At 37.3% G+C, this 22,394-nt stretch overlaps 1 protein-coding gene across 1 annotated transcript in view; it reads left to right on the top strand.

The window, feature by feature from the left end:
* The first annotated feature begins 3,832 nt into the window (after window positions 1-3,832).
* The window catches only part of gnai1 (guanine nucleotide binding protein (G protein), alpha inhibiting activity polypeptide 1), a 32,056-nt gene continuing 13,494 nt past the window's right edge, over window positions 3,833-22,394 (top strand). Inside the window, exons 1-4 of the mRNA XM_059325763.1 lie at window positions 3,833-4,294; window positions 14,954-14,996; window positions 18,737-18,878; window positions 20,169-20,326. Of these exons, the coding sequence (XP_059181746.1) occupies window positions 4,177-4,294; window positions 14,954-14,996; window positions 18,737-18,878; window positions 20,169-20,326 (461 nt within the window). The 5' untranslated portion in view covers window positions 3,833-4,176. The remainder of the gene's footprint in view (window positions 4,295-14,953; window positions 14,997-18,736; window positions 18,879-20,168; window positions 20,327-22,394) is intronic.

Below are 22,394 nucleotides of genomic sequence, written 5' to 3' on the forward strand. Positions count from 1 at the left end.
GCTGAAAAGAGGTTAATTTAAGAGCTGATATCTAGTCATTTTTCATGGTTTTCTTGAGAATAACCAAAATCTTTATCAAGAATACCATGGGAAATGTCTAGATATCAACTCTTATGAGATATTTTTATTGTTGTCATTATATTTGTTCAAACAAATGTACCTTTAGTTGTACCAGGCATTAAAATGAACAAGACATTTAAGAAAAAGGGTGGTCTAATAATTGTTTCTATGACTGTAGATATTGAAGCTTATGTAATGCGTATATTTGCTCACATAGTATCTCAAAAAATTCATATGCAGCAAACTGCAGATCACGGTTCATTGAGGATAATTCACTCTTTTTTTCATAAAAAAATGAATATTAAAACTTTCTTATGTACATTGGAAATACCTACATATAAAATACAATGGTTTTACCTGACATAGATTTTTTTTTAACATTTTATTTTTTTCTATTTTTTTGATGAAACAATAATTTAAACTATTTTTTTTAGTAGTAGTAATAGTTTTACTGTGTTGTGTGTGGAAGGTCTCTTTAATTACTTTTTTGGTAATTTTGTGTCTTTTTTAAAAAAAAGTAATTTAGTGTTTTTTCAGTCATTTTGTGTCTTTTTAAAGTAATTGTGTGTCTTTTTTGGTCATTTTGTGTCTTTAAAAAAAAAGTAATTTAGTGTTCTTTCAGTCATTTTGTGTATTCTTTTTTTTCTTTTAGTAATTTTGTGTCTTTTTTGGTCATTTTGTGTCTCTTTTAAGTAATTTTGTGTCTTTTTTAGACTTTTAAACTTTGAAATGGGTCCATTTGACCCACAACATAAGAGGAGGGTTAAGACAACAAATTATGCATAAGAAGTTTTCTAACTTGTTTTGGTTTAATAGGAAAATTGGTTATTATCTGATGCTTACTTTAGGTGCATTTATGGAGGAATCTACAGCCACAAATAGACAAAGAACAGTAAAATCATTTGTATTTGCGTGTTTCCTCTCCACTATTCTGCAGAAAGCAGGAATCTACAGCCAGAAATAGACAAAGTACAGTAAAATAATTTGTATTTGCATGTTTCCTCGCCACTATTCTGCAGAAAGCCGTGTGACAGAAGCAAAATAACCTAAAATATTTTTTCACGGTTCAAAGACTGCAGAAACTCCTAATATAACCAGAGGTGTACGTGACTACCAGCATTGTGTCTTTCAAAGAACATAAATGCACGTCATGTCTGTGGTTTATTTAGTGCCAGATAAGATGACATAACCTTTTTTGCCTAAGGGATACACCCGCTGGCTCTTGTTATCTCAAACCTGTAGAGAGGCCTGGATGACAAAGAGGGAAACCTCCAGCCAGCATGGATTATGGAAAGGTCAGCACCACAAATTTGCATGTGCGCACAAAAAAACCCAAATGAACATTGCACGGGAAAGGCAGGGCTGTTTACACCACAGATGGGGTTTTCTTTGGAATATTTTGAAGTGAGCACCACCAGCAGCCTTTAGAGCATGGGTCTCAAACTCGTGGCCCGTGGGCCAATTGCGGCCCTCGTGACAATATTTTGTGGCCCACACCTTGATATGAAAGTTTAATGTGAGTTTTAAATGAATAGCACTTTACTGTGTTGTGTGTGGAAGGTTCCCTTATTACTTTTTTGGTAATTTTGTGTCTTTTTTCAATAATTGTGTGTCTTTTTGATAATTTTGTGTCTTTTTTAAATAATTTTGTCTTTTTTCGTCATTTTGTGTCTTTTTTTCGTCATTTTGTGTCTTTTTTAAAAATAATTTAGTATTTTTTCAGTCATTTTGTGTGCCTTTTTTCGTAATTTTGTGTCTTTTTTGGTCATTTTGAGTCTCTTAAGTAATTTTGTGTCTTTTTTAAGTAATTTTGTGTATCTTTTTGGTCATTTTGTGTCTTTTTTTGGTCATTTTGTGTCTTTTTTAAAAGGCAATTTAGTGTTTTTTCAGTCATTTTGTGTCTTTTTTTTTGTAATTTTGTGTCTTTTTTTGGTCATTTTGAGTCTCTTTTAAGTAATTTTGTGTCTTTTTTTGGTCATTTCAATACTGCCTCCAGGTAATTTGAGTTTGAGACCCCTGCTTTAGAGTGGCTGTTGACTTTCACACTTGACTTTGTCCTGACAGGCTAAATTATTTAAACCACAAACAATGGTCATGTACAGCTGAATGAGTAAGGGGCGGGACTAACCGGAGCTGCCTGGGTTAGAGGGGTGGTTCACATGGCAACAATACCTGCTAGAAATGTAGGTGACACAGTTACAGTGTAGACTACACAGGTAATATGATCAGAGAAGTGTTAATATATGCTGTAAGTAGCTATAATAGCCTATATCTATAACACATTTTGTTAAACTCCTGTTATCGATACTCGAAATGTAATAATTATAATATTTATTGTACACCAAAAAAGCCACAAGCTGTTGCCAATAAAGTGAAAAAGATGAGTTTTTACTTGTACTAGTGAGTAAAGCTGCGGGTGTGCAGGTTTAAAATGCGTTCCGATGTTAGGACGCTTCCGGTTTGGGCGTCTACTTCCAAAATAAAGGCGTCAGAATAATACTTTTTCTTTTTTTTTTCCTGTATAAACTGCAATAATTATAATCGTTGATTGTAACTTAATATAAAGTGTGCATGTGGGATGTATACTCATGCATGCCTGCACTTTTATTAAAAAATTTGATTATGTAATACCAGAAGTCAAGACTTTACATGTGGGACATTGCAAGACAAATTCACACAATACAGTATATGATTTTTATAGTTAATGGGACTGAAACTAATGCCTAGGAAATAATTCTGACATATAATTTGGGAAATAATATGCCCTGTATATTTTAGCAGAAAACTACTTTTGGGGAATTTTTACCAACACCAAATTTGTGACGCTGTGTAAAACGTGAATTAAAAAAGAATGCATCAAATTCAGGATTCAGAGTTTAGGCCTATATTTACATAAAACAAAAGTTTAACAACTTGTCTTTGTACAGTTTTCAGTTGGATGTAATGTGTGTGGCATTTTGTTTTATTTACATTTTAGACAATATTGTAACTTTTTTTTAATAAGGGATTGTAGTACAAATAAGAACACTGGTTAAAATGTACAGTACTAATACTATGTTTAGAATAGTTTAGGAAAGTATATTGTAGTACAGTTTTTACCACCGACAAGATTGCACAGAATGTTTGCAAATGTTAATCTAAATCATAGATAATAAAATAGATAAATACATAAAACATTTGAATTAAGATTTATAGATATTTTACAGTCTAAGATATTTTTATTTTTATAATCTGTTATAGTTTATGGTTTATTTATATTTATTTAATCTCTATTTAGTATATGGTATATTTATATGTATATTTTTTACAATCTTTCATATTTATGTTTAGATAATATTCTTTTCAAAGTACATGATAAAATTATATAATCTTTCTGCAGTCTATGGCATATTTATATTTATATAATAATTTTTCAATCTATCTTATTTTGTATAATCATTAAATAGTCTGTTGTATATTTATAGTTATATAATCATTTATAGTCTATGATATTTATTTTTATATAATCTTTATACAGTTTATGGTATATTCATATTTAAATAATATTTTCACAGTCTATGGTATATTTATATAATATTTTCACAGTCTGTGATATATTTATATAATCTTCTTACAATCTATATTTTAATAATCTTTATACTGTTCATGTTATATTTATATTTATATCATCTTTATACACTCGAAATGTATTTTATTGTGAAGAATCAGAGCGGAAGTGAGGTTATGGCCGCTGCTTGCTGAACACACGGAGCTCCTCTCTCTCTCTCTCCAGTCGACGTTGTTCATACAATACTAGCAGTCGCCGCCGCAACGAATGGAGGCGAACGGGTGGAAGAGACATCACTGAGGAATTGTTTCGCTATCAAAAATATTTTTTCCCCTCGGATGTAAGGAGGATTTTAACCCGACACTACTCCCGCGGGCAGAAGAAAAACGCCACACTATTATTTTGAAAATCGCTTCCCTTTTTCCCCTCCGAACAGATCGATTGCCTGTCATTTAAAAAAGGGCGTGTGTGCGGGGTGAAGGCAGTTTTAACCATTTAATGTGGGCATATATGGTGTTTTAGATATTTTTTTTTTTACACCATCTGGGTCTTGAAGGACAGAATCGAAGATGGGATGCACGCTGAGCACAGAGGACAAGGCGGCGGTGGAGCGCAGTAAAATGATCGACAGGAACCTGCGGGACGACGGAGAGAAGGCGGCCAGGGAGGTCAAGCTGCTGCTGCTCGGTAAGGAGGTGGAGGGAGGAGAAGGAGGAGGTCGGTGGGTCGGTCGCTGGACGAACTTCGGCTGTGTGTTCGCCCATGGCAGCTGATATCTAAGAGAAAGGGTAGCACATAGTGTCATAAAAACACACATTAGTATTAATTTTCTGGTTAATGGTCAGTTGTTAACTCCCCTCCCTGCTGCTTGAGTTAACCCTTTATAGGGCACTCCTGGAAATTTAAAATGTAACCCCTGAAGTGTTATTGGAGGATATTACAAGACTTCTTGCAAAATGTTAAATTTTTATATCGGCCGGCCGATCGATCGGCACAAAATTCCTTAATTTTACGGGATCGGCGATCGGCCGATTCTTTTACGTCAAACCGATCTTAACTAGCGATCTTATCTCCCTGCGCAAAGGTCTGAAAGTATTTATTTTTAGTTCAATGTTTTATTAACTACCTCAGACATTGTGATTTCCTTTATTTGTTAAAGAAAAATACTGCTGTGTTATTTTTTTTCCAATAAAGTAAGATTTAAACATTGAAGGTGTATGCTGTGAGTTATAAAAAAAAAATCGGTATTGGCGAAAATCGGAATCGGCAGGTCAGGCTTTTTAAAAATCAGTTATCGGTCAGAAAATTGCAATCGGTGCACCCCTGAAGTGTTATTGGAGGATATTACAAGACTTTTTGAAAAAATGTTTCATTTTTATATTGCAAATCGAGATCAATTGAGTCATTATTATGATTATGTTTATTATAGTCTGTTTCCCACAGCAACCCTAAATAGACAATAACACACCATTTGCATCCATCACCACTTTATCTTTTACCTTTAAACTATTTATTATCTTTTTAGACTACTTATTACATATGCGTAATGTCTGAATGTCTTTTTTAAAGCACCTTATATATGAGAAGCACATGTAAATCTAGTTGTATACTTTTTTAATACAATGACAATAAAGGAAAGCTTGAATCTTATTATACCAAATTTGTGTTTTTAAATCAATTTTAATACATTTCTGACATACATGGAAAGTTTTCTTTTCTTTTTTTTCTTCTTCTCCACCCTGCTGTTGGCATCACATGCATTCAGTCGCCTCTGTGGACCATTTATATTGACTAAATCCTTTCAACAATGGCACATTTCCTCTCGTCTGGTCCAGTGCAGTGCAGTGGAAACAGGCTCAGGCTTCACTGGGGGGCCCAGGCCTGTCTGAATGGGACTGGAAACTTTGTTAGCTCCAGTCATTTTGGGATGTTTAAATGTCCAATCCATGTTTCTGCATCAAAGATGAGCCTTATTGGAGATTTATGGGATTTTTTCTTTCTTTTGTAGTGTTTTTTATATGTATACCTTGTTGCATTGTCTTGTGTCTGATTAATCAAGTAAGATTTCTTGAGTAGATTAGTCGATTTTTAATCTTGAATGACTTATTTACAGGAACTTTATAAGCAGATCTCTGGTAAACGTGTTATTTTGCATGATTCTTGGAGACACTCAGTTTTACAGACTAATCGATTAGTCGACAAAATCGTATGAGAATTTTTTAAGTTAAGGACAGTTCTACTTATCCTAAGTTCAGCAATAACAAACCTACCCGGATGTCTGAAAAGAAAGAACATCTTGCGCAACAAATGCATGAAATTACAAAAATGAAGTGTAATTTACTTAGACGCCTCATAAACATGAGATTGAAATAGCAGCAGTTTGAACTAAATTACCATTGATCAACCTAAATAACAAAGCAGTTCGATGACATGACATTGGATACAGTTGCCTCATGGCCCTTTAATTTCTCTCAGCAGTGGCCAATTTTGACTGACCTTTGAGTACCAAACCAGTTTCAAATGATTGAGTTGAGACTCCACAGTAGGCTATTATCTTTGATATATCCCTATAAAACACCACAAGAATGCATTATGTTCACAGAAGTCTTTTATACTTCATTACTGTAATTTCTTACATGTGTTTTGTCAGGTCATTTCTCCTTCTTACAACGCTGTAATCACAATTAAATGAACTACTTTCTTTTAGAAGCCAGCCATGTGTAAATTATCGGCATTACTTACATGTGGGGAAACACTGTTTTCCTTGTAAATAGAGACCGTAGGTGAAAAACTTTTCCATCAAGCCCTTAGGTGGCTAGCTTTGGGAAATGTTGACATGCACACACATGGTATGTGGGTTACCAGGACACGAAGTCTGAAGCCAATACCAGTATCAGGCAAACACCTGACAGAAGGCACAGAACGGGAGCTGTTAGAGGCTTTTGTGGACAGATTTGTGAGCCAAAGCGAGATAAACATTTCCTCATGCTCTTGACATAATTTAGCAACACTTTTTCTGCTGTGGTGATTGTTTTTATTCATTGCATCACACGTCAAAAGGACACGATCTTTACATTTCTTGGGATATATGACATACGGCTTGTTTGAACAACATTTTTTTTGCTCAAGGTAGACAATCGCATTCCTCAGGTGCTTGGAGGCCAAATGGGACTGACTGATAGACGCGAGCAAGTTAGGTCAAGTCCCTGCTATGCTGCTGCAGGGTGCAGTATGAGTTTTCACCAGCCTTTGCTCTGACACAAACCATGTGGCATTTGTTGAACCTCTCTCTGTTATTTTTTGGTAGAATAGCTGTCGTGACAGTTCTGTGCCAGGTCGTGTTGCCCCACGCGTGGCTGCCTTGGCACCATTTCCTGCCATTTGTGTTCAATCCATTCAGCGTGGCGGGCCTCTTTGGGTTACCGCATGAAGTGACACACAGGACGCCAGGAGAAAGGAAAAGAGGGGATGTAAGATGAGAACACTGCTAATGACTGAAGCATTAAAAATGAAAAAGCTCTGCTGCAGGGAGACAGGGGGGCCTGAGTTCAGAGTTTGAGTTGTTTACCTTGCGGATAAACAGTCAGTGAAAAGACACTGTTTTGGAGTTGTTGATTCGCAAGCACTTCTGGAGTATACTTTTCCCTAAACACAGCCTGTCAACATAGATAGAAAGTCAGCAAAACATGTGGCTTGGTGGGAAGAATCTAGTTGCAGAGCTCCAGGCTCAGGCCCATCTCCGAGCTAGAGACGATTAGCAGAAAGGCTGGCTGATATGACGATATATATAGATATATCTTTATCGTGATATAATAATGTCTATCGCATATAGTTTTTTATATTGTTTCTATTGTCATGTTAAAAAAACAGCATCCGAACTGCGTTATGGCAATATTTATGTCATTTTGGGGCGTGATCTACATCGTGATCGGAGCAAAGCTAGAGCAAAGCTAGAGCAAAGCTGGAGCAAAGCTGGAGCAAAGTTGGAGCAAAGTTGGAGCAAAGCATAGTTGCGATGTTATGCTGACATGGAGTATAACTATAGTAAACGTGTACGAACCTTATGAGTTTACTGACGGTGGCTGAAATTATTACAATTAGCATTTTAGTTTTTTGCTCTTGTGCTAACGTTATTGTATTTGTTTGTATATTTTAGCTAGAATTTGTAACGTAGCTAACATTGGTAAAGCAGCACACCGTCCCCCAGAAAATATGGTGCACTTGCAAGCCAGCTGCAGAAAGCTTAAATAATTATCACAGATCATTTTAACGTTGGTTTGCAACATTACCACATTACGTTATTTGCTGCTTAACGTTACCTAACTTAAAATTTACACACTTAACACAAAATATTAAGGTTGTATAGTTTACCTTGGTGTTATTAGTGGAGATCTTGTTGCTTAGATGTAGATACGTATGGATAGATAGATAGATAGATAGATAGATATTTTATTTATCCCAAGGGAAATTCAAGCATCCAGTAGCAGCATTCAAACATACATTTAACATACACTATACATACATTAAAAATAAACTTAACCTATAAATAATTAACCTATGATAAATCTGAATTTTCTGAGTTTGAACTTATTCAAAAACTAATGAACGCATGCCATCATATCCTGTTCATCGTCAATACAATGGCATCTAAATGTACAATACACTTATTAATTGAAACCAAATGTAATCAGTCAACTTGTAATGGGCCTACTTATAGAGTGGCATAGACATTGTACAATGACCAAGTTACAATGTATTATATATACGCTCATTAGGCTACTTTATTTATTAAAGATAGGTGCGATAAAACAATAGACTGGATAGTGTAACACAGTGGTGTATAAATGTTATGTATTCATAAAGAAGTGCAATTCAAATCAGGTGATTTTCCACCTTAAAGAGTGTAATTTTCCACCATGGGTCCTGGCAATCGAGATGGGTCCCAGTGTTGGAGGTGGGCCTGAGGCTGGAGCTCTGCAGTGGGGCGCTATCACAGGCTCGGTAGCGAAAGAAGGCAGGGTTGTTGTATGCTACTCGAAAAACCGGTGTGTGTTTTGTGCATCACATGGAGTTATCAAATGTGTTGATATTTGTGTCCAGTGCCTGCTGGTGCTGCTGTGAGTGCTTGTTTCATGTGTTCACCACCTGGTTCCGCAGCGCTGTCCTAAACCTTAATCATGGGCTTACGTGCGCTGCCTGTCACTGACGAGAAATAATTACACTGACGCAAAAACCTCCAGATTTGCATGAAAATGATTTGAATCTGTGTGTGCACGCTGTCAAATCCAAACTATCTGGCAGGCTCAGGTGTCTCTGCAGAGCGAGGGAATGTGATCTTTTTTTTTCCCTGAGAAAGTGAACATATTTCTCATTTAGCTCTTAGTCTTTATTTGGCTCTCATTTTATTTCCATCATCTCCAGGACCCAATTATCCTCCTATTCATATCTACATGCTAAAATAGATTACAATCTCCTCAGCCTAATTATTCTTTCTATAGCTGTCGTGCAACTGTGGGAAGATTTTATTAATAATCCTTAGCCTTTATCTAACATTTGTCATTGTTCTCTCTTTAATGATTGCCATGTTTGGTTTTTTTTACATTATGTAACCAACATGGCCAAACGTGGAGCTGCGTTACTCATCTTAAAGATCGGGAGGGGCCCCCTCGCAATAAACATGAACAATCAAAGTCGGTAAATTGTTCACATTCCAATATCGCTGTAAGCATCATTAGACATCTCAGTGAATAGTTCTCTCCGTGCCAGTGTGTGTGGGAAACAATCTTTTAGCTATCGATCTGCTTGTTGGCAGATCGATCCCTCTGGTCATTTCCCCTGGTGGGTAGCGCTGCTCGGAGGCTCCTGGAATCCTTCATGAGTGACTCATACTTAAATCCCCCCAGAGGGAGAGCGGGGAAAAAAAAGAGGAATTGGATAGCGAGTGAGAGGAACAATAGATTATAATGGGAAAATGACTGTAAGAGACGAGAGAGAATGCAAAAGAGGAAGAGGGATGTATATGGCGGAGTGAGAGGGGAAACAAAGAGAGAAAGGGGGGTTGGAAGTGTTGGGCTCATGCTACTAATGTGGCATCACTAATGTGGTTTGCACATTGTGCCAAGCCCTCCTCAAGTCCTTGGACTGCTCACATTTAAGTGTTGGGTCTGTAGCCTGGTCCCCATAAACCTCCTGACCCACACAAATCCATCTTCAAGCCATCGATCGGGAGCCTGGAAAATAGACATTTTTACGAACTTCGCTTGGCACGCAGGCACATATGGTTAATCTATAAATGGACGCACGGTCGCCATTTTTAATCACATCCGTCTCTACGCCGCCATTGTTTTAAAATCTCCTCGCCGCCTCGAGAAGATCAACCAGTGGAAGCTCCAGGAGAAAAGATGTGTTTGCGGTCGGTAGATAGAAACGGCTCTGTTTCGAGAAGAAGAAATAAAGCCTCACTGGAAGGGTGAGCTTGGATTTTCCTAAAATAGTTTAAACCGCCAGAAACAGAAACCAGCTGCTCCAGTGGTTTTGAGTGTGTAGCTGTTTTGGGGTGGGTGTATCAAAGCTGCGGGTGTGTAACATGACTCTGCATGAGGACTGTTAGGTCAGGTCTGTGGTGCCGTGTAACCCCTGAAGGTCTGTGAGAGTGTGTGTGAGTCAAAATCAGGACGACTCTGTGTTTTTGTATTCGTCAGGCCTCGAGGCTTCCACACCCTAATGATATCACTGGTGTGGAGAAGCCAGGGCCAAGTCGCTTACATAAACACAGAGCTCACTTCTCATTGATTATCCTGAAGGCAATGGCTTCATGGTATTCTTCCACTTTCAACCCCTGGAATTACCATACCAGTTATGGCACTGGCTTCAGTTTATATACCTTTCTATGATGCTGATGGAAAAAGATTTTGCTATTTTTTTCCACAGTGACAGTAGATTCCCACAATGATTCATCACACATTATTTATTTAATCATTGTGATGCACAACATCCAAGTATTTCTCAATCAGTGTGACGTATCTCATTATTCTTTTCTCAGGAAATTTAAGCAGCAGTTCTCCGAAATGTCATCAAAGGCAGCGCTCCTTTTTAAAGTCAAAATTAAAGGTCAATGTTTTTTCCTTCTTAAATTTGAGCTGATTTCTTTTCCAGTTCAATAGAAATGATGAGGAATTGGACGTTTTCATTTCCCATATGTGTGGAAAATAGTGACATATCTATTTTCTCATTGATGCAGCAACAAAATATTATTTCCTTTATTTACCCTTTTAACCACTTACCGTTTGAGGTCCTTTTTTATGAGAATTGGTGGTTGTGGGCAGTGGATGTTTAGGGGGAGATAGCAGGTCAACAACAAGTGGTAGACATCACTTGATTAATTTGAGATGCAGCTCAGCACTGTGTGTCGAGTTGTTCTGGTCAAAACTAAAAACGGCTTAATGAATTATTTATTTATTCATTTATTGAAACCTGTTAGGATGAAGAAAGGGTCATAACATTCCTGGTGGCTTTCTAAAGTCAATTTCCATGTTCAACTATGTCTCATAAGTTGTTGCAGCAATTTTTGGGTTGTTTTATTATTATTATTTTATATTCCTTAGATCTTCTAGTTTCATATAATATCTGTATCTTCAGTATACTCCTAAAATTGAGCCCACTACGCCCTTCGGAAGAAATAGAAAACGTCGGGTTCGCCTGCAGAACCTCTGAATGGTAACTGGTTTACAGTTTGGCTTTCAATGATCTGAACAGGATCCAAAATTAGCACCAGTTTCTCACACAATGCAAGTAAAATTAGTTCACTGGTCATAGACGAAATTAGCTGAAATTGGCCTTCATACTTCAACTCTAATCACAACAACGCTGTCCGCCGTTTCTACAGGTGCGTTTTGCTTTTCTAGTGCACTACTCGACTTGATTAGCAGGGTACTGGTCGGGTACTACACAGAAGAGTCTGCAATATTTGTTGGCACATTGCCAGGATAGATCAACCTAAAAGAATAAAAGAAGAGGACATTGGGAAACAATGAAAATCCATTTTTTTTACCAAGAAGTGGTACTTATGCCACTTATCCACTTTTGTGGCCAGTTTAAAAAACGATTTGATCAATTTTGGACCCTGGATATAAAATAAAAGTACATATAAGTAGCTAAAATTAGGAAACATTTGTCATTTCTGCTGAAACAATATCAAAATCAATTTTCCTGCTTGTAAAAGCCTGTGTAAAGTGGACTACTTAAGTCGAAAAGCCATAAAAGAAAACCATTGAGAAGTCCCACAACTAGTGGTTAGCTAAAAGTTTCCTTAATAAGGAGTCTACTGTGAAGTTCAGTGTGAGCTCATAGCTGCCTGGAGTGGATTTTCATGTGAACCACACTGAGAGCCACTGCCTCGGTATGTGAAGTGTCTGTGGCATTGCGAAAATGGCTCTCTGGCTGCGACTGTGCCAGCTCGCCGGCCAGCCGCGAGCAGCAAGCAGCGTATCTGCCGTCTGTGTGCACGTCCCACGGGGATTCACACAGCCAGTGTTTGGCCTCGGAGCACAGGGAGCTGCCACGGCACCGTCACCACCCTGCAGGGCTCTCCGGCACCCGAGTGGTGACACGTAATTAAAATAATGTGTCCTCAGGTGAATCACATCCAATTATCCTGAAGGTGAAGTGCCAGGACTGCACTATCAGCATGCAGGTGCTGCAGAGGGAAAGTTTGTAGGAATGCAGACAGATAGTGTGCCAAGATGCATATATATTTATGTGAAGACTTTTTAATAAATAATGCTCAGGAGGAGCTGTTACTTACAGGCACGACTACTCATGGCATGTGTCAAAAAGTGTCTCATTTTGTTGTTTTTGCAACGTCTAAGAAAGTGGAACTAGATTAGTAGGATGATTTATTATGCAAGAGTGAACCTTCTCGTCTCTGCTGACAGTATCACGAGGTTCCAGATAGTGGTAGACTTCATGATATGATTCCACTTCCTCTTTTTCGGTTTCTGAGCCGTGCACTCAGGGAATAGCCGCTCTCAAGCGGTTTGAAAAATCTTCCCCGGCGGCGTTACGTCATAGACGTTACTGGCCAATTGCCTCGCTACAGCCCTCCAAATACAGGAACATTGACTGAACATAAGTAGATCCAATTTACGATAATACCCATTAGAGGACAAGAGTCTAATGAATGTGGTTTGTGGACATCACAGATGGTTTTGATTTGAAAAAAGAAAACATTTGAGGGCACTTCCAGGCACTGGTTACAGCAGAAGGAAAAAAAAAAAAAAAGAGCAGCAGGATGCATAATACATATCCCAGTTGAGGCCAACATTTGTCACACACACACACACACACATACATGCTCGCAACCACAAAGCCTCCTCAGGTGACTTTGGCCTCACGCTAGAGATGTCCTGGTTATAACGAGAGCGGTTGCCATGGCGCTGTGACGTTTGAGAGAAAGCGCAAAGCAAAAGGCGCGCCAACAGTATGCTACCCCCACCCCCACCCCCCCGCTCCTGTTGTCATAGTATTATCTCATCGGTCAACTACAACACTGTCAATCTAATTAGTGGCCGTTTGCAGAGCGCCCTCGCATCCTGAGGTGACAGCATGTTTTTCCTCACTTCACAACTCTGTCAATAATAATCTATTTTATCTGTAGTTGTGTGTGCCATGTCCAGCCAAGAGCCTTGATAATGTTGTTTTTTTTTTTTTTAGATAGAATAGCACAGTGTCCTTCTACAACGGCAGATTCAGTAACAAGTCATCTGACTGAGTCTGTTGGCGTTGACTAATCAGTATTTACTGCCAGGAGCAGGGCTTAACTTGGGGCGCTTTCACAACCCAAAGTTTAGTCAATTTCAGTTGAACTCTGGTGCGGTTTAATCCTTGTTACGGTTTGTTTGGTCGCTTCTCAATGCTCCAATCGTACTATGGTGTGGACCAAAACAACCGTCTGTTTCCAAAAGAACCCCAGCGCCGTTCGATTCCACTGTTGGCGTCATTCGACCCAATTACAGGACATGAACCAAAAGTTTTTCCTCTCGAGGATTTTTTTTTCAGCAGCAGGGGTAAAGGGTTATTTGTTCCGCATGTAAATATCAATCACCAATTTAGAAATTGCTGCAAAACAATCATAAGAACCAGTGTTTCCCACAGGATATTCTGGTTCTTATGATATTTGGTGGCCTCTTGCACATTCTAATGCCACTATTCCATCTTAATTATTGCATATTTTAATGAATTATTGTGACGGTGTATGAGGGTTCTTCTGTGTTTTATTTAAGGTATCATATTTTGACAGTTTTCTTGTAATTTATGTGGTGGATTCTGTTAACACATCCATGTGCTCCTATTTTGAAAGCTACATGTGTTTGCTTTTGAAGGCGGGTCCAACATGTTCTTATGGTAATGCTTAAATACAAGCACTGGGAAAACTTAAAAATGCAGTAGATTGCAGATGTCTGCTTGACATCTGGGCTGAAGAACAAACACAGGAGACGCCGAATAAAGTCCACAAAACAATGGCGTTTAGAAAATCATTCGGGATCGACCGGAGGAGAAAGGAAACAAAGTAACAAAGCAACATGGAGCAGACCGCACCTTGACTCTGCACTGATCCATCATGAACACAGATTTTCCACCAACAACTTTCCAACCAATAAGAATTAATAATGCAAGTATATTTCCAGCCCTCCGCCTTCGTACACGCCCCTCAAATCTAATTTTTTTCACTTATGATTAGCTCACTCTTGCCTCATCATGAGGGTCGCCGGTTTGATTTCCACCTGTGACTCTTCTGTGTGGAGTTTGCATGTTCTCCCCGTGGGTTCTCTCCGGCTTCCTCCCACAGTCCAAAAACATGCACATAGGTTTTATTGGTGACTCTAAATTGCCCGTAGGAGTGAATGAGAGCCTGAAAGGCCGCTGTCTCTATGTGTCTATTTATGCCCTGTTAAATCAAAGCAGACTAAATACAAAATGAAACAAAATTATCAATTTCACTCTGATTCAAACTTCTAGTTTGGGTTGTGGAAGTGCCCTTTAAACACTGAAGTCATATGCAGACCTCAAGTTACACTCATTGTTTTCAGTTCTGCTTTGGTGGAGGTGGTTCTGCTCAGGTTTCATATACGTGGTTCCTCTTCACGCCGTTTAGCCACATTAGGTCATTGTATAAAAACCCCGAAGTGCTTCTTTTTTAGAAATATGCAGAAAAGAGGAAGTGAGCTTGGTGACATAAGGGTTAAAAAATGAATAAGAAGCAACACGGCGCCTCGTTACAGGCAACATTAACCTCCTGAAATATTTACACTCTCTAATAAATCTCTCTTTCTTCTCTGTGTTTTGCAGGTGCCGGTGAATCAGGGAAAAGTACAATTGTCAAGCAGATGAAGTGAGTTCATTTTGTTCCGTCTCGTCTGATCATTTCACACACCGAACAAGCAAAACAAACTTTATTTTCTCCTTCTTCTTCTTCTCCCCGTGTATCGACAATGACTTGTCTCATCAGATATGCATAATGGCACTGAGAGAGTATTCATTTTCCACAACACAAACAGTGTCAAACACCAATCATGCTCTTACAGCGTCTCTCTGGGTAACATTATGATCTGTGATCCGCATTACAAACCGGTACCATGCATAATGGATCACGACGGCAACCCGGCAGAATACATTAGAATAAACTCTGCCTATACATCATCTGCATGCGTCCTACATATGAATTACATTTTTCATAAGCACCCTCATGGATAGACTCATCAATCAGGAGATGTACATGTCAGATGCACTTCATTTTTACATTTTTAAGCAGCTGTTATACTGTTATATGGCTTTTTCTCTGGGTTCTTTATCTGTAAAGGATGTGCAGGATGTGGGTTTCTGTACAAATGTTATTTTGCTCACAATGAACACTGCTGTGCTGTGAGATATGGTACAGTATCTGCCAGATTTTAGGAGATTATTAATGCGATTCGTTGTAGTGAACAGCTCATAAATTACATGAAAGTTGCCAAATGCATGTTTTCTAATAACAAAAAGATAAGGCTTGTGATATTCTGTATTTTTCTTATTGTCACCCAATTCCATGAAAAGACCAAACTGACTTTAAATTCATCCAACTAACATGTAGAGTAGAAACAATTCAAACAGTCACTTAGCAAATGGATAGAAAATTAATATCTGCAACTATTAAGTATCAAATTATTATTAATTTATCTTGCAAAACTACCAAACATTCTCCGGTTCCAGTTTGTCAAATGTAAAGATATCTGCTCCTCTTTGACTTTTTTTTTAGGAATGCATGGTACTATCAGCTAGGGCTGGGCGATATATCGGTATTACGAGTTAAACCGATATATATTTTCGAAAAAGAGATATTTAGTGAGAAAACCGCCATACCAATAAAGCCGCTTAGCATTCAGATCGGCTCAATTTTAGGAATATACTGGAGATGGATCTTCTGGTATCATATGAAACCAGAAGTTTTAAGGAATCTATAGGCACCAAGTATGTCAGGATATCGTTTTGGGAAGTCATGTGAAAAAAAACACGTTGTTGATGATTACTTGTGACATTGAGTTAAAGCTAAACACTTTGCAAATTTTGTTTAAAATACCAATGTATATCGACATTCGGCCTAAAAATACCGCAATATGAGTTTTGGTCCATATCGCCCAGCCCTACTATCAGCACTTTATCTGTAATGGCCCATACTGGCTTTATCTGCCGAAAGAATAAACCGATAAAGAAATAGGCTGCTGCTTCCTTGATTAAACGCCCGACTTTGGCGCCATCTAGCCGGGCAAAAGGGATGAATATTACATAATTTTAAGCTATGTATTTTAAGCCTGTATTTGCAGGATACACGATAAAACTGTATGTTAATTCCACTACAGAAGAGACTTGATGATCTCTGCAATTACGTGTGGGGGGGAAAATATCGGCCACATTAGTTGTAAAATATCGGCATATTGGATAGCGAAAAATCCAATATCTTGCCTCCCTGTTATTTGTAAGTATAAGAAAATATCAATCCAGTAGAGTATTCCATATTATGTGTTGTGAGACTGTATTGGTAGATGGTAGGTAGTACATAGATTTTTTTCTTAGCTGAGCAATTTAAAATGTCACCCTGGGCTTAAGGAAATTGTGACTTCCATTTTTACCTATTTTCGGATATTTTATAGATTAATGAAAAAATAATTGGTAGAATAATCAATAATGACAATAACTGCTACCAACAAGTATTGCTTGTTTAGCCAAAGCCTCCTCTGCTCCACTGACCCACATTTTTCTCCAAAACTAATAAAAACACAGCAGTGATTCACACCATTGTATTTTGCATTCAATTCCTGCTGGCCGAGTACTTTAAAAACTATTTTTTTTCTAATGCCAGTAAATTAGAAAACAAATGACGCCTATTAATCAAGTCTCTTTAGAATTTAAGTCAAATAATAGATGGTTAAGGGTGTTTTGATGAGGATTTTTTGAGGCCTTCACTGATCACTGGATCTATTGGAAGTCTTTAGTTATAAAGCAGAAATAATTATTTATTAACAATTCTTAACAACACTGTCATTTTTAAGGATTCAAATTTGAGATGAGATGGGAAAATATGAATTAACAACCATTTATTTATTGGCTGGCAACAGATACAACATATTCCCCTCTAACTGCCCAGACACAGAGAAGTTCCTGCGTTTTGCTTCCCAGCTGCTGGGTGAAAGTGAAGGGAGGTTTCCTGGGTTGTAAAATGTAGATAAATGTATTTATTCAGTGTCTTTTTATTGGACATCCACCTTGCGTTTGTGTTTGTATTGTGAAAAAATAGACCTGAAGCTTGAATAAACGCTTCAGGTCGCAGGGTGACGATCGATAGATTGTTATTATAAAGCACTCTTATAAAAAGCACAATAAACATTGAATCCCAAGATAATAATGTTGACATTGTATACTGATGCTTTATCCAGAGTGGGGTTGCAAAGGGGTGGAACATTTCTGCTAAGTTTCCATAGGAGGTTAAGCTGGGGAAATTTGTAAATATAAAAAAAAAACATGACATTTCAACAGATTTATTTGTAAGTAGAACTTAGTCAAGTTTTAATTATTTCATTGTACAACAAAAACATGAATGTTGAGTTAAATATTACTCATCCCCCCGACCCCACCCATTCAGAAATTAAGTAAAATGCCCCCCCCCCCTCCTTAAAAAATCCCCAAAATGTTACATGAAAAAAAATGAATAAAGCCCCTCTCTCTCCAAAAAAAAGTCCCATTCAACATGTAAATGAGTTGAACATGTGATGGAGGAATGAACAGTGCATTTAGGGGGCGTGGCCTCAGTAAAGGGCGTGGCCTCAGTGCATGTGATTGAGGAATAGCAGATATTCAAGTGTACTTGCATGAAATCTGGTTATTTTCGTCAAGATTATGCTAAAAAAAATATTTTCCCAACTATATTTAAGTTCCCTGTTAAGGCCAACCTTCAATTCTGTAAATTCCCGGTTTAAGATAAAATAAGATAAGATAGAACTTAATTAATCTCGAAGGAAATTCTGGTTCCAGATTGCTCCCAAGTTACAAAAACAATCACAATATAGGATAATATATGAAAAATAATGAACAAAATAGATAACAATACCAATATATATAATATAAATATAATAATATATTCCTGTTTATTCCAATAAATTCCCATTAATTCCCATGGAAAGTTCCCAACTTTGAAAATTCACTTTTTGCAACCCTAATCCAGAGTAACTAATAGTGCAACAATTTAAAAAATGTCTTTTCCCTGGATAGCCATCATTGAAGCAGCTAGAAATAAGGAGCAGAGAGTTCAGGGTGATTGTGGCCTGACGATATTTCTGCAGTCACAATGAGCATGTAAGGTCAGAGCAGTGAAAGAGATGTTGAATAAGACCGGAGAACGGAAATAAGTCATTTCTCACAGGGCTGAAAGAGAAGAGACATCATTCAGCAGTGAGACTGTGTCATGAGAGGATGAGTTTTCTGTCGCATTCGGAACAATCCAGTTACTGTTTATTGCTGCATCAGGAGAGTTTTTGCAGTGGTGGAAAATGGCTCGGCAGCATGCTGACTGTGTTTCCCCCCTTGTTTTTTTTCCTGCAGGATCATCCACGAGGCAGGATACTCAGAAGAGGAATGCAAGCAGTACAAGGCTGTGGTCTACAGCAACACCATCCAGTCCATAATCGCCATCATCAGAGCCATGGGGCGCCTCAAGATCGACTTCGGCGATGCTGCGAGAGCTGTGAGTGACAAAAAGAAGGGGGGGGGGGGGCAGAAACCTGGAGTGAGTTTGTGATGGTGGGAAACAAACGGGTGCTAATATTGAAAAGTCAGCAAAAACTCCTGGGAGAGAAGTCAGAGGGAGGGGGATTAATTAATTCATATAGTCATTTTTTGAGCTGGTAATGAAAATAGACTTCTTTAATGTGGATTTTGCACAGATTTTTCACCACAAAATGCAAATCTACCCAGAGAGCTACTTTCTCAAACATAAAATTTATATAATATTACGTAATATATGTAACATTATTAATATAAGATAAGATAGAACTTTATTTATCCCGAAGGAAATTCTGGTTCCAGATTGCTAGAAAATTTCAAAACAATTACAATAATGAAAAAAAAATATGGAAGCCATTCTATCTATCATATTTTATCGGTTCTGTTATTGATAATCTAACCAGTTTGTTACATATAACAAAAAAAACAGTGAACAAAATAGGTAACAATATCAATATGTAATATAAATATAACAATATAAAATAAAAAATAAAGTGTCTAAGGAGTAAAGTGCAGATGACATGGCAGGATGTAGTAGACATATATCAATATTATTATTATTATTATTATTATTAATAATAATAATAATAATAATAATGATAATAATAATAATAATTATACATTTTACAAACAATGTATTATATTGTAAATGATAACTGAGGAAAAAAAGAATAAATGTATATTATTTATTTAATACATCCAACATCCAATACCTAAAACATCAAGAACCTATGGCAGTATTGAAAATAATATTCAAAATATTAATAATACTGACAGGACCGAAATAAATGTAGATATATTAAACAAAAAACAACAACAAAATCAGACATTTTTCATTTTCTTATTCTCCCACTGCTTCCTCCATATCTCCACTCCTCAACAGTTCCAGAAATATCGTCCAAATGTTACAAAATTCAGAAGCCCTCTTTCTAACAATAAAGTCTCACATCATTTCTAAATCACGCCAAGCAATGCTTCCTGTATTATGTATATTGTGGTGAAAAAAAGTTTTCATAACCGCATGTACACCGAAACAGATATGTCATTGATATCTGTCAACCGGTATATCTGTCTGGTTCTAATTTGAACTTTGTTTTAAGTCAAATTAAATTAGCAGCTATCTCCAAAATGTCCTTAATACCCTGTGACTGCCATTACAGCCTGGAAGCAGATTACTGTTAATGATAATGGCGCTCTAATGACTTTGATGCTTGATTTATGATATTGACTTTGATGCCGCTCCCTCTCCTAGGACGACGCGCGGCAGCTGTTCGTGCTGGCGGGCTCCGCAGAGGAAGGCTTCATGACGGGCGAGCTGGCCGGCGTCATTAAGCGGCTGTGGAAGGACGGAGGGGTCCAGGCCTGCTTCAGCCGCTCCCGCGAATATCAGCTCAATGACTCGGCAGCATAGTGAGTCACACACACACACACAAACACACAAACAAGAGACGCAACAGTTGCCCATAGTTGTCCAGAGTTCTGAGTCAGTGGAAAGAATATATGTGTCAACAACTTTTAATGACAAAGTCAAATCAGATGACCAAATTACTGCCATTCCACTGCAAACACACTAAAAAACAAGTTAAAAAACACACACAGACACACACATGGTTCGTACAGGTGCTTGAAACCCTTGAAAATGCTTGAATTTTATTTTTTATTTTTTTTTATTTTTTTTACAAATTATAATATGTAGATGCTTCACACAAATTTAAAAAAAATATTATTTATTTATTTTTATTTCCCACATAAAGCACTCACATGACAAACCACAGAAAAGGGGAAAAAATAAACAAATAGCACAGCACGCGGACAAGGAATACACGGAAAAATGTATTTATTTATTTATTTATTTTAAACAAATAGCACAGCACGCGGACAAGGAATACTCCAAAAAAAAAAAACTTTTATTTATTTATCTATTTTTATTACTTTTCTTTTTTTGGTGAAAATGCTTGAATTTTGATGTTGTGTTTTCAAGGTTTGAAAAGTTCTTGAATTTTGGATAAAGTGCTTAAAATTGTATCTGCATTTCTTCAACAACTACCACTCACTCAACAGATATGTGCTGAAAAAAACCCCCCAAAAACTTAAAATGCATCACCAATGTCCACATTGACAACAAACATGTTTAATCACGCTTTCGATACACTAGTGCTCAGAAGTTTGGGGTCACCCAGAAAATGTCTGTTATGTTTTCCATGAAAACAAACTGTTTTATTCATGAAATGAGTTCCAAAATGAATCGTAAATATAAAATTGATTGAGGTGGACTTTAGTGTCGTGTGAGTCTTATCATGTGTTGACTACAAGCTGAAGCACACATTTTTTAGGTGGTACGGTTACACTAAAAGTCAATAAAAAAAAGATGCAAATCACATAGCTCCAATCAATCAGAAGTCCAGTCATAAAACAAATATTTTGAAAGTTATTTGGTAACTGTCTGGGATCGGCCTAAAAATAGGAATTGGCATCATGATGTACACTAGCGCTCAAAAGGTTGGGGTCACCCACAACTTGTCTGTGTTGTTTTCCATGAAAACAAACTGTTCTGTTGATGAAATGAGTTACAAAATGAATCGAAACTATAGTAAAGGCATTGACAAGGGTAGAAAAAGTCATTTTAACCTGCACAAATCTCCAACTTTACTTTAACTTTAACCTCTAGATACTCAACCAGCCTGAGGAAGGATCATTTTATTGCTTCTCAAATCAGCATAAAACAGTTTTCAGCTGTGATAGGGCTGGGCGATATGGACCAAAAGTCATATCCCGATATCAACATAAATACTGTATAACAACAGGAGTACCTTTTTTTAAAATCAAAGCTCCATAAAGTGCACATTTAAATAAAAATAAAAAACAAACAAAAATAGCCTATGAAATGAAATTGGCCTTTTTCTGACATAAATATATTTATATGAGAAAAGAATAACGATTATTACAAAATAACATGACAAACGTTAGTAAGGGCAACATTTGTATAGAAAGAAAGAGGAAAAAAAAATAACAATATCAATATTGTCTAATTCCATATCACATTTAAAAATATAACAATATATATCAATATATCGCCCAGCCCTAAGCTGTGCTAACATAATGCTCACATGTTTTAATGATCAATGAGCCTTTCAACACTATAAACGTGGATTAACACAATGTGCCACTGGAACACAGGACAATATATAAAAGATATTTCATAAGACAATCAGCTGTTTCCAGCTTTAATAGTCATTTTCCACATTAACAATGTCTAGACCAGGGGTCGGCAACCTGCGGCTCCAGAGCCACATGAGGCTCTTCAGGCCATCTGCGGTGGCTCCATGTGGCTGTGACTAAAAAAAATGTACATTTTAATTTTAATTTATCATTGGTCTTCAAGTCTAGTTTTAAGTTTCCCTAGCTAGACTAGCTTTCGATTACAAACTCCAAAATCATCTTAATAAATGCTCATTTTGACCAATTAGTCATGTTGGTA

Source organism: Centropristis striata, chromosome 22 (assembly GCF_030273125.1).
Source record: "Centropristis striata isolate RG_2023a ecotype Rhode Island chromosome 22, C.striata_1.0, whole genome shotgun sequence".
NCBI classification, from domain to species: domain Eukaryota; kingdom Metazoa; phylum Chordata; class Actinopteri; order Perciformes; family Serranidae; genus Centropristis; species Centropristis striata.